At 44.5% G+C, this 12,981-nt stretch overlaps 1 protein-coding gene across 4 annotated transcripts in view; it reads left to right on the top strand.

Moving 5' to 3' along the window:
• The window catches only part of SHISA5 (shisa family member 5), a 43,685-nt gene that overhangs the window by 27,361 nt on the left and 3,343 nt on the right, over positions 1-12,981 (top strand). For 3 of the 4 annotated variants that reach the window (XM_049862406.1, XM_049862408.1, XM_049862409.1), the window contains 2 exons: positions 7,661-7,744; positions 7,961-8,038. In XM_049862406.1, the coding sequence (XP_049718363.1) occupies positions 7,661-7,744; positions 7,961-8,038 (162 nt within the window). Of the gene's footprint in view, positions 1-7,660; positions 7,745-7,960; positions 8,039-12,817; positions 12,934-12,981 lie in introns of those variants that run through there. The other variant, XM_049862410.1, reaches the window with a different exon arrangement.

The following is a 12,981-nucleotide window of genomic DNA, read 5'->3' as shown; positions in this document are numbered from 1 at the left end:
AGCCTAGTGTGTGTCTTAAGCTACTCGCTTTTGAGATATAAAAGGAACAGAGTAGGCACAGAAGCAAGTAAGCAGGAATGGGCGAAAGATAAATGTCATGTGGAGATCTCCAAGGAATGATGAGAAAAACGCTAGAAAAGCTGAGACAAGCATTTTCCCCTAAAGTGGATGGACAGACAGAGCCTTCCCTTAGTACCAGTGCCCTGAATTTGGACTTCTAGGCTCCTAACCTGTGAGAAAATAAATTTCTGCTTGTTGAAGCCTCCCACTTGTGGTATTTCTGTTATAGCGGCACTAAGAAACTTATATAAGACACTCAAGTAAGTGGAAACATACAATATTGTCCTTTTGTGTCTGGCTTATTTCACGTAGCATAATGTCTTTAACATTCATTCATGTTGTAGCATGTATCAGATCTTCATTCCTTTTTATGGCTGTGTAATATTCCGTGTGTGTGTGTGTGTGTGTATATACACCACGTTTTGTTTATCCATTCATTCATTAATGAACGTTTGGGTTGTTTCGTTTTTGGCCCTATTGTGAATAGAATTGCTACGAACATTTGTGTACAAATTTTTGTTTGAACACCTGTTTTCAGTTCTTTTGGTTATATACCTAGGAGTGGAATTGCTGGGTCATATGGTAATTCTATACTTCACATTTTGAGGAACTGCCAAACTGTTTTCCACAGTGGCTTGTACCGTTGTACATTCCCACCAGCAATATGTGGGGATTCTAATTTCTCTGTATCCTTGCCAACACTTGTTATTTTCTTGAATTTTGTTTTGTTGTTGTTTAGAATATACAGAGTAAAAGATACACCAATTCAACAGTTTCTACATGTACAATTCAGTGACACTGATTACATTCCCTGAGTTGTGCAACCCTTCTCACCCTCTTTTTCTGAGTTGTTCTTCTCTCAATAACATAAGGTCACTGTCCCCTAAGTTTCCTATCTGACTTTCAAGTTGTTATTATCAATTTGATCCCATATAGATAGTTCTTAAAAGAGCATGATGCTCAAGGCTGACCTTTCTTTTTACTAATTAAGCTGAACTATTTTTTTTTTTTTTGGTTTAGTTTTAAGAAGACTTCAGGGGATATTTTTGGTTTAAGATTTAAAGATTATTTCAGGGCAGTAATTTCAGGGGCTCACCCAGCCTCCATGGCTCCAGAAAGTCTAGAGTCCATGAGAATTTGAAATTCTGTTCAGCATTTCTCCCCTTTTGATCAGGATTCTTCTGTAGAATCTTTGACCAAAATGTTCAGTAATGGTAGCCGGGCACCATCCAGTTCTGTTCACATGGCAAAGGGGCAGTTGTTCATGGAGGCAATCAGTTAGCCACACATTCCATATCCTCCTCCTATTCCTGACTCTCCTTCTTCCTCTGTTGCTCCAGGTGAATAGAGACCAATTGCCGTGTCTTGGATGGCCGCTTGCAAGCTTTAAGAGTCCAGGCCCTACACGATGAAGTAGGAGGTAGAACAGAAGCACTAAACACACCATCAGACCAATTAACTGGGATGTCCCATGAAACCGTGACCCTAAACCTCCAAACCAAGGAACCAAATTCCGTGAGGTGTTTGCTTGTACATAAGCCCCCTAGCAGCTACTCTTTTGTTGTTGTTGTTGTTGTTGTAAATATATCTATCACACAACTTTTGCCAATTCAGTTTTTTACAGGTGCAAAATTTATTGACAGCAATTACAATAATCAGCTATGCAGCCCTGCCCTTTTTCAATGTAATTTTTCCTTCACCGTTAACCCCCTTTTCCCCTCTCCTTCCCACCCCTGGTAACCACTAATAAACTTTGGTCTGTGCATTTGCCTTTTCTTGTCATTTTTATATAAGTGAGGTCATACAGTATTTGTCCTTCTGTGATAGGCTTATTTCACTCAGCATAATGTCTTCAAGCTCCATCCGTACTGTAGCATGTATCAAGACTTCATTTCTCCTCCTGGCTGAGTAGTAGTACTCCACTGTATGTATGTACCACATTTTGTTTATCCATTCATCCGTTGATGCGCATTTAAGTTGTTTCCACCTTTTGGCTATTGTGAATAGCGCTGTAGTGAACATTGGTGTACAAGTCTCTTTTTGAGTCTCTGTTTTCAAGTCTTTTGGGTACATGCCTAGGAGTGGAATTGCTGGGTCATATGTGGTATGTTAGTTCTATTCTTAGTTTTTTGAGGAACCACCACACTTTTTCACGATGTCTGTACCATTTTGCATTCCCACCAGCAATGGATAAGGGTTTCAATTTCTCCACATCCTCGCTGTCTTAGTTATCCAGTGCTGCAATAACAGAAATAACACAAGTGGATGAATGGCTTTAACAAACAGATATTTATTCTCTCACAGTCTAGGAAGCTAGAGGTCTGAATTCTGGGCACCAGCTCCAGGGGAATGCTTTCTCCCTCTGTTGGCTCTGGGGGAAGGTCCTTGTCATCAGTCTTCCCCTGGATCTAGCAGCTTCTCAGCACAGGGACCCCGGTTCCAGAGGAAGCACTCTGATTCTGGCTCTTCTTGCTTGATGTCAATGAGGTGCCTCTGCTCTCTGTTTGCTTCTCTCTTTTTACATCTCAAAAGAGATTGACTCAGGAGACAACCTAATCCTGTAGATTGTGTCCTGCCTCATTAACATAACTGCCTCTAATCCTGCCTCGTTAACATCATAGAGGGTAGGATTTATAATAGTAGGATAACTATATCAGATCACAAAATGGAGGACAGCCATACAATACTAGGAATCATAGCCTAGCCAAGCTGACACACATTTTTGGGGGATATAATTCAATCCACAACACTTACCAACATTTGTTATTTGCTTTTTCTTTTAGCTGTCCTAGTGGGAGTTAAATGGTGTCTCATCGTGGGTTTGATTTGCATTTCTCTGATAGATAATGACTTTGAGCATCTTTTCATATTTTTGGTGACCATTTGCATGTCCTCTTTGGTGAAATATCTATTCAAGTCCTTTGCCCATTTTATGATTGGGTTATTTGTCTTTTTGTTAAGTTTTTGAAGTTTTATGTATATATATTGGTTATTAGATTCTTGTTGGATATATGGTTTCCGAAGATATTCTCCCAGTCACTAGCGTGTCTTTTCACTGTTTTCGTAAAGTCTTTTGTTGAACAGTTTTTAATTTTTATAAGGTTCAATTTATTATTTTGTCTTTTGCTATTTGTGCTTTTGTTATTATATTAGATAATCCACTGTTGAAATCTAGGCCTGACAGTGTTGCCCCTGCCTATTCTTCTCAGAATTTTGTGTTTTTAAATTGCATATTTAGGTCCTTAATCCATTTTAAATTTGCTTTTGTGTGTGATGTGAGGCATGGGTCCTGTTTCATTTTTCTGCATGTGGAAATCTAATTTTCCCAAGACCATTTTTTGAAGACACTCTTCTCTCCCCATCAAATGGAGTTAGCACCTTTGTCAAGAATCAGTTGACCATAAATGTGTAGTTTTATTTCTGCACTCTGAATTTTACTCCACTGGTCTATGTATCTATTGTTATGCCAGTACCAGGCTGTTTTGATTACTGTAGCCGTATAGTATATTTTCAAATCAGGAAGTGAGAGTCCTCCTACTTTGTTCTCTTTCAGCATTGTTTTAGCTATTCAGGGCCTCTTGTCTTTCCATGTAAAGTTGAGAATTGGTTTTTCTGTTTCTGTAAGGAAGGCTGTTGGAATTTTGATTGGGATTGTGTTGAATCCATAGATTGCTTTGGGTAGTATTGATATCTGTCTTAATCATCTAGTGCTGCTATAGCAGAAATACCACAAGTGGATGGCTTTAACAAAATAAGTTTATTCTTTCACAGTCCAGTAGGCTACAAGTCCAAATTCAGGGCGTCAGCTCAGGGGAAGGCTTTCTGTCTCTATCGGCTCTGGAGGAAGGTCCTTGTAATGCGTCAGTCTTCACTTGGTCTGAGGGCATCTCAGCATAGGAACCTCAGGGCCGAAGGATGCGCTCTGCTCCAGGCACTGCTTTCTTGGTGGTATGAGGTCCCCATGTCTCTCTGCTTGTTTCTGTCTTTTATCTCTCAAAAGAGATTGGCTTAAGACACTACCTAATCAGTATAATTGTCGCTAATCCATTTTATTACATCATAGTGATAGGATTTACAACATATAGGGAAATCACATCAGAAGATAAAATGGTAGACAATCATACAAGAGAACCGTGACCTAGCCAAGTTGACAGATAGTTTTGGGGGCCACAATTCAAGCCATGACAATATCTTAACAATATTAAGTCTTCCAATTCATGAACACGGAACATCTTTCCATTTGTGTAAGTCTTTAATCTCTTTCAACAGTGTTGTGTAAATCCATCATGTCCTGGTTAGATTTATTCCTAGGTATTTTATTCTCTTAGATGCTATAGTAAGTAGAATTGTTTCCCTAATTTCCCTTGCAGATTTCTCATTGCCGGTGTTTAGAAATCCATCTGATTTTTGTTTGTTGTTCTTGTACCTTGCAACTTTGCTGAATTCCTCTGTTAGCTCTAGACTGTGATTTTCTATATGTAGGATTATGTCATCCTCGAATAAAGATAATTCTTCTTTTCCTATCTGGATACCTTTTATTTTATTTTCCATGTTTTAAAATTATGGCCATCCTAGTGGGTGTGAAGTAGTATCTCATTGTGGTGTCCTGATGATTTTTGATTGTGCCCCTGACAGTGCATTTTGCAGAACTGTAGAAATAATTTGGAGCTCAGCACTTCCCTACAGGGGAAAATTATATTGGGTCTGCCAGAGATATTAACACTCTAAGATCACTTTGGCCTAATTGCAGAGACTGGGTTGATTAGAAGCTCATCTGTCTACTCAGGTTCTCACCTCCTCTCGGAGTGCAGTTTTTCAGATTGGAGTCAAAGTGAGTGGGAGTTATCAGGGCCTTCCCACCTGGTTGGCTCTGGATCTAATCCCTATCACCCTGGCTTCTTGAGGCTGCGAATGCTGTTCCAGGCCTCAGCCCAATGACTGCACTAATGACTCTCAGGTGTCCCTTGGAAATTGACTTAATACCCTCAGGATAAAAAGAGTCTTGAATGCCGGGCTCATACCCAGGATCTTTGTTCCCAGACCTACCTGCACTGCACTCTAGATGCTTGTTCTTCACTATGTCATGGTTCTCAAAAGTCTTTTCATTGATTTTTTTTTCCCCCCATATTTTCTCCTCAGCTTTACTGGATGTCTTTCAAATTTATTAGGCCTTACTTGTTCCTAATATTTTTAAATTGTATTGTGTTTTACATTTTATTTTGGAAAATACAAAAGCACAGAGAATAATCTAGTAACTCCAGGTGCCTATCCCCCGCTTCCACAGTTCGCAACACTCTGACTCTGTTGTTCCATAGCCTTCTCACTGCTTCTCTTTTCTGATTGTTTAAAGAAATCTCAGACATTATAAAAATTTCCCCTGAAATATGTTAGTTTTTAATCATTAACAATGAGGCTTCTTTCTTTTTTTATGTAACTACTATATCAGTAATGCATTTGGCACAATTATCAGTAATTCATTAATAGCTTTCAAAACTAGTCTATCTTTAGTTTCTTGCACTTATTTCAAAACTGCCTTTTCATGGTTGGTTGGTTCAAATCAGAATTCAAACAAGGTTATTACTATTTTTTAAATCTACTGTTCCTATAGTTATTTCCCCTTTTTCATCTTTTTGTATCGTTTCTTTTTTTTAATTCGTCTTCCCAACGGGTTACTAGCTTTGGTTTTATTAATCTCTGTTGTTTTCTGTTGCTGTTGTTATGTTTTAATCTTTCATTTACCTTTATTTAAATTTTATTGTGCTTTAGGTGAAAGTTTGCAGCCCAAATTAGTTTCTCATTCAAAAATTTATACACAGATTATTTCGTGACATTGGTTGCAGTCACCACAATGTATCAGCACTCTCCCCCTTTCCACGTGTCCATTTGTCTAGTTTTCCTGTCCCTTCCTGCCTTCTTGTGTTGCCTTGCCTTTGTGCTGGAGTTGCCCATTTTGTCTCGTATACTTGATGGAACTAAAAAGCAGGTTCCTCATATGGGTTATTGTTTGTTTTATAGGTCAGTCTAATCTTTGGCTGGAAAGTAGGCTTCTGGAGGGGCTTCAGTTCTAAGTTAGCAGGGTGTCTCAGGGGTTCCTTCAATCTCTATCAGATCAATAAGTCTGGTCTTTTTTTGTGAACTTGAATTTTGCTCTACATTTATCTCCTGCTCTGTCCAGGACCCCCTGTTGTGATCCCTGTCAGAGCTGTCAGTGGTCACAGCCGGGCACCAACTAGCTCTTCTGGGGTCAGGGTACTGGATGCTGTGGTTCATGTGGTCCTTTAGTCCTTTGGGCTGATATTTTCCTGTGCCTTTGGTTTTCTTCATTCTCCTTTGTTATAGACGGGGTGGGATCAATAGATGATCTTAGATGGCCACTTTCAAGCTTTTAAGACCCCAGATGCTACTCATCCAACTAGGATATAGAACATTTTTTAATGAACTTTGTTATGCCAGTTGACCTAGATGTCTTCTAAGACCATGGTCCCCAGCCCTCAGCCCCAGCAAACACTTACCTTTCTTAATTCCTTCCTTTTTTTTTGCATTTGCTGTATGACTTATTCAATCTTTTTGAGTTTATTACTATAGCATTTAGTTTGTCTTCCTTATTTCCTGATATATTTATCTAAATAAATGTACTGTAATTTATTTACCATAATGTACTACCCAAAAAAAAACCCAGTGCCATCGAGTCAATATAAAATTCCCTCTAAGAACTACCTCAGCTGTGTTTTATAAATTTTGACCTGTAGTATTTTCATTATCATTAAGTTCTATATTTTTCTAAATTTTCTTTATGATTTCTTATTTAATGCCCAGGTTTTTGTTAGTTTGTTTTTTGTAATATGTCAATTAGCTTTATAAGATATGAGATTTTTTTTTTTCTAGTGCTTCCTTTTTTTGGTCTTTTTAAAAAGAATATTTTTGTTAAGAATATGTATAGCAGAACATATACCAATGCAACCGTTTCTACATGTACAATTCAGTGACATTGGTTACATTCTTCAAGTTGTGTAACCATTCCCACTCTCCTTTTTCAAGTAGTTCCTCCTTCATTAACATAAACTCACTGCTTCCTAAGGTTCCTATCTAATCTTTCTAGTTGTTGGTGTCCATTTGATCCCATACAGAGAGATCTTAAAAGAGCACAAAGCCCAAGGCACACATTCTTTACTAGTTAAGCTAAACTATTGTTTGGTTTTAAGAAGACTTCAGGGGATATTTTTGTTTCAAGGTTTAAAGATTATCTCAGGGCAGTAGTTTCGGGGGTTTGTCCAGGCCCCATGGCTCCAGAAAGTCTGGAGTCCATTAGTATTTGAAATTATGTTCTTTATTTCCCCCCTTTTGATCAGGATTCTTCTATAGAATCTTTGATCAAAATGTTCAGTAATGGTAGCTAGGCACCATCCAGTTCTGGTCCTTTAACTTTGTGGCATTGTGATCTGAGATCCTGGTCTGTGATCTCCATTCTCAGGAAGTCCTTGAGGCAGCTGTGTGGCCCAGTAGGAGGTCTGCTGTCCGTGTGCCCTAAGGCAGTGTTTGCCATTTCCTGGTGTACTGGATGTGGCTTGAATGTACTCATCAGGAGTTTCCCTCTTTGCAGCCTGGACGGCAGCATCAAGAGAATTAAAGATCTGGCCTCGTCGATGAAGATTGCCTCTGACTTCGACGGTGACCACATGTCAGGGTAAATAAGGCCTGTAGGCTGGGTACATCTTCCTGGCAGAGGTGACAAGGGGATTGGGGGGTGGAGGGAGGGCTGTGGGGTGGTAAAGAGTCATTGGAGTAGGGTCCTGGAGAAGCTGTCACCACTGCTGTCTATGTGCCCTAAGGCAGTGTTTGCCATTTCCTGGTGTACTGGGTGTGGCTTGAATGTACTCATCATGAGTTTACCTCTTTGCAGCCTGGACAGCAACATCAAGAAAACGAAAGAGCTGTTGATGAAGATTGCCTCTGACTTTGACAGTGACCCCAAGTCAGGGTAAATAAGGCCTGTAGGCTGGGTACATCTTCCTGGCAGAGGTGACAAGGGGACTGGGGGGTGGAGGGAGGGCTGTGGAGTGGTGAAGAGTCCTTGGAGTAGGATCCTGGAGAAGCTCTCACCATGTTTGACCACCAGGATCCTTGATACTTATGTTGGTAAATTGTGTCTTCATCCGTGTGCTTGGGTGGCAATGATGGGGGTGACTGTGGTTAGCATTGAAAATTGAAGGGTCCGTGGTGGGGGCCCATATTGATATAGGTGATGGTATAGGCAGCAGGTGACTGACAGGTGAAGGTGATAGGGTAGGAGATGAAGGTGATGGGGGTGATGATGGTGAAGAGTGATGGTGATGGTGGGGTGATGGTGATGGGGCAGTGGTGGCAGGGATGACGTGATGGGGCAGTGGTGATGGTGATAGGGCAACAATGGTGGGGTGATGGTGGCAGAGATGAAGTGATAGGTGGTGGTGGGCACATGGTGAGGGGGCAGTGGCAGTGAGGGTGTGGTGAGGGCAGCAGTGGCAGATATATAGTGATGGTGACAGTGGTGGGTGTGTGGTGATGGGGTGATGGTGGTGGAGGGTGCTGGCACTGGCCGATGAGGGTGGGTCATGCTGATATGATGACAGTGGTGGGCAAAGGTGCTGGGACACCTGATGATGCCACAGTCTCTGTGTCAAGATTTGTGGGTTGTGATTACTGTGTCAGGGCCCTCTGATCAGGGGCCCAGGGAACAACCCAGACCCCTAAGCTCCAGTCCCCTTGCCCAGGTTCCTGCTGTCTTGTTGCCACCGTGGGAGGCGTGAGCCACATTTCATGTGGATGGGATGGGCATACAGCCCCGCACACTGGCGTGTCAGGGCTGGTGTCTGCTCCATGTGCTGTCTGCCCCCTGTCCTGTTGGATTTAGAAGCCTTCTTGATGGAAGGCCCACCCAGGCCTAACTGCCCCTTGGGGGAGGGAACTTGGGGCTCCTGGCCCATGTGGTGGGTTTGAGTTCTTGTCCTGCCCCATGCCACCCTGTGTGCCGTGGCAGGTGCGGGGCTTCACTGGCAGCAGTGGAATCAGGGCAGGGCTCCTGGAGTGGAGGGATAAAAGTGTAGCCTGTGCCCCTCTCAGCACACCGTGTGCCCGCCTCAGCACGCTGTGTCCTTTCTGGTACCCTGTGTCCCCTCCTCAGCATCCTGTGTATGGGCCTCTTCCCTCTGCTCTGCTGGCTGTTCCTGCTCCTGGGCTGGTCTGGGGCTGCAGTGTGCTCCTTCCCCACATGCAGGGAACACCCATCCTATGCTAAGGCCCAGAGATGTGGTTTTCAGATAGCCCCACGGGAGATTCTGACCCCAACCAGGGTCAGGACCCAGGAGCAGACGGTGGGCACCATGGGGTGGGTGGGCTCTGGGCAGTGCTGAGGTATTTTAGGAAGGCGCTCACTCTGGCTGCTGCAAGGGGGATGGGGAGAGCAGGTGTAGCAGGTGGGAGAGGGTGGGCAGCAGGAAGGCCATGTGGCTTCCTGGTCAGAAGGCTTGAGGTGAGGGAGGCTGGGCCTGGAGGGGAGAGGGGCGGATGGACACTGGGCATTGAGCACTGCCTGTTAGGAAGGGGGCTGAGGGGGTACAAGGGCGGGGGTGCCCCAGTTTCTGCTCCCGAGGTCCAGCCCTACACGGTGGTGAGATGAGAGTGTGGGGGACTGACTGAGGGTCAGCAGCGTTTAAGGAACAATGGCAGGAGATGAGAGGAGGGTTTGGTTCAGAGAGGTGGGAGTAAACTGGGAAAGAGCCCAGGCTGTGGAGCTTCAAGGAGAGATGCTGGCTTCACACCAGGGATGTCAGGGTGCCCTTGGACAGAGCTGCTCAGAGTTGCTGAGTAGAAGAGTGTGCAGTGACATGGAACATTCTCTAGAATAGACCACATATTAGGTCATAAAACAAACCTTTGCAGAATCCAAAACATTGAAATATTACAAAGCATCTTCTCAGACCACAAGGCCATAAAAGTGGAAATCAATAACAGAAAAATTAGGGAAAAGAAATCAAATACTTGGAAACTGAACAATACCCTGCTGAAAAAAGATTGGGTTATAGAAGACATTAGGGAGGGAATAAAGAAATTCATAGAATGCAACGAGAATGAAAATACTTCCTATCAAAACCTCTGGGACACAGCAAAAGCAGTGCTCAGAGGTCAATTTGTATTGATAAATGCACACATACAAAAAGAAGAAAGAGCTAAAGTCAGAGAACTGTCCCTACAACTTGAACAAGTAGAAAGTGAGCAACAAAAGAATCCATCAGGCACCAGAAGAAAACAAATAATAAAAATTAGAGCTGAACTAAATGAATTAGAGAACAGAAAAACGATTGGAAGAATTAACAAAGCCAAAAGCTGGTTCTTTGAAAAAATTAATAAAATTGATAAACCATTGGCCAGACTGACTAAAGAAATACAGGAAAGGAAACAAATAACCCAAATAAGAAACGAGATGGGCCACATCACAACAGACCCAACTGAAATTAAAAGAATCATATCAGAAGTGTGCACAGTGAGCACAGACAGCTCTGTGTGGAGGTCTGACTGTGGATGGATGAGCAAGCAGGTGGGAGGTGGAGGAAGAATCAGTGTGAAGAAGGGATTTTTTTTGCAATGATAAAGCATTGAGCTGGGACAGTGGAGAGGGGGTAGTGCAGAGCCAGGTCTCTGGGGCCAGAGGAGGAGGAATGTCTTCCCTGGGTGGCCTGTGGCATGGGCAGGGCTGGGCCAGCTCTGGAGCACCTCTTCCTGATGGAGAGCCAACCAGGTCAACCCCACTGCCTACTGTGCCCCTAGGGCTGTGCATCCGTGTTCTCTGCAGTTGGAGCGTGTGGCCCTCATGCCTCCCCCGGGGCACTTTGCCCACTCACTGGGAAGTGCATATGACTAGATCAGTGCTGTCCCCCCACTGTCCCATTCTTCCCATCCTTCTACTTCCACGCTCTTCTCCTTTTCTGCTTTGTTCTTGGTGTATAAAGGCTTAGGGGATAAGAAGCAGGTGCTGGGAGGGTAGAGGGACCAGGTCTTCAATGACCACCCTCAGGACCCCAAGGACATCTGTGCTCTGTGCCCTCGGTCGGCCAAGGGCACTGTTGTTTGTCCACAGAGGGTTGGCTCTTTGGCAAAGGTCCAGTCCATGTTGCCCATGTGACATCAGGAAGCTTGGGGGAATCCCTGACAGAGGAAGGGGCTTGTGCCAGCTCTGCCTTCCCCTCCCCTTTCCTCGTTCTAGATCCTGGCCCTCAGCTCTCTGCCTCTGGACTACACAGTGTGGCCACATTTTCTCGGGCTGGCCCTCGTCTCCTGCCTACACCCCTCCAGGCTTCGGCAGGTGAATCCTGTCCTGCCTTCTTACACGGTCATTGGCCTCATGTCCATTCTTGGCTTGTTCCCGATTCCAGAGCTTTCTTGGTCCCCCATCATGGTTCTTTTGGATCCCCATGTCATTGTCCCCTCCAGCTGTTTGCTATTCACAGGGCTGCCAGGCAGGACTGGTATGTTTTTAAGCACCAGTGGTAGAACCTCCAACCACAGACCCCCAGGCAGGCCACTACTGACCCTCTGTCCTGACCCCACGTGACAATGCAGAGGAAAGGCAGGGAGGTGAGCCGGAGCTGGCTCCTAGCCCCCTCAGCGACCTCTCTGCGGCCCTCAGACTGGCTGTATTGCGGCCTGCCTCATGCCTTCCCGGTGTCGTGAGTGTGCTGGTGTCCCAGTTTCAGAAACAGCCGAGTCTTTGGCCTCCTGGAGGTGTCCTGTTCTCCCCAGGCCAGACAGTCCCGCCACAAGCTCCCCTCTGGGGCTATTGCATCCCTGGGCTTTTGCTCCTGCCCTCGGACTGACCCTGCCTTCTGAGCTTGCCCTCTAACTCCTTGACATGGGAGGTACCCCCAGCCTTGGGAGGTCCCATTTCTTCCTCAGTCCTGGTCTCTGGAAGCCATGGTTCCATTTGTACTGTGGCCTGGGGTGGTTATGTGCCCTTGTCACATTCTGAGACCACCCCTCAACTGTTGTGCATTCTTAGAGAATCATGCCTGCTTATGCTACTGGGTGCTGCCCATGGGAATCCCTGAGTGAATTTATTCATTCATCTGTCAGATATTTATTGAGCACCTACTGAATGCCAGGTGCCGGAGATAGAGTGATGGCCCAAAGTAGGCACAGGCTGTGACCCCAGGAAATCCATAGCCAGAGGTGAAATGCCCTTTAGTTAAATGCACACACAAAGGGGTGGATTTATAAACTGAGGGAGAAAGGAATTGGATTCTGAAAGGAAGTCAGGCTCCTCATCTTTGTGATCAGAAAGGTGTCCCAGAGGAAGGGATCCTTTGAGCTGAAGTCTGAGGGTGAGCAGGAGTTAATTAGGTGGAGGGGTAGGTGAGGAGGGAGAGAAGGGCCCCAGGCACAAAGAAGTGCTTGTACAAAGGCCCTGAGGCAGGACAGAGTATTTACTTTTGAAAGTTGAAAAGAAGGAAAGAAAGGACATGGCTGAAGGCAGAGGAGATAGAGTGGGTGGTGCTGGTGAGGAATTTTATTTCACTTATTTTTAATTGCAGACTAAATTTTACTTTATTATAAACTTTACTATCTGGTGAGGGACACCCCAGATCTCTTTTCTCCTTTTGTTGTAACTATAACATGTATACAGAAAGGACAGAAAGATACACACACATGCCTTTAAGAGGGTGGTGCTGGGGCCACATGTGTCTTGCCTTTCTGCTATGATGTCAGAGATCAGGAGGAGGAGCCAGGAGGCTTACTTTCCTTTTCCTGAAAGGGGAGGCGATTGAGGCTGAGTGGCCCATGATGGGAAGAGGGGAAGTCCAGGGCAGGAAGCCCCTGGATGAAGGCAGAGGCTAACATGGGGTGAGCTTGGTCGCCATGCTCTGTGTGTGTGTGTGTGTGTGTGTGTGT

Source organism: Elephas maximus, chromosome 20, assembly GCF_024166365.1.
Source record: "Elephas maximus indicus isolate mEleMax1 chromosome 20, mEleMax1 primary haplotype, whole genome shotgun sequence".
Lineage (NCBI taxonomy): Eukaryota > Metazoa > Chordata > Mammalia > Proboscidea > Elephantidae > Elephas > Elephas maximus.
The sequence above is the reverse complement of the archived record's forward strand: the minus strand, read 5'-3'. Positions and strand labels throughout refer to the sequence as shown.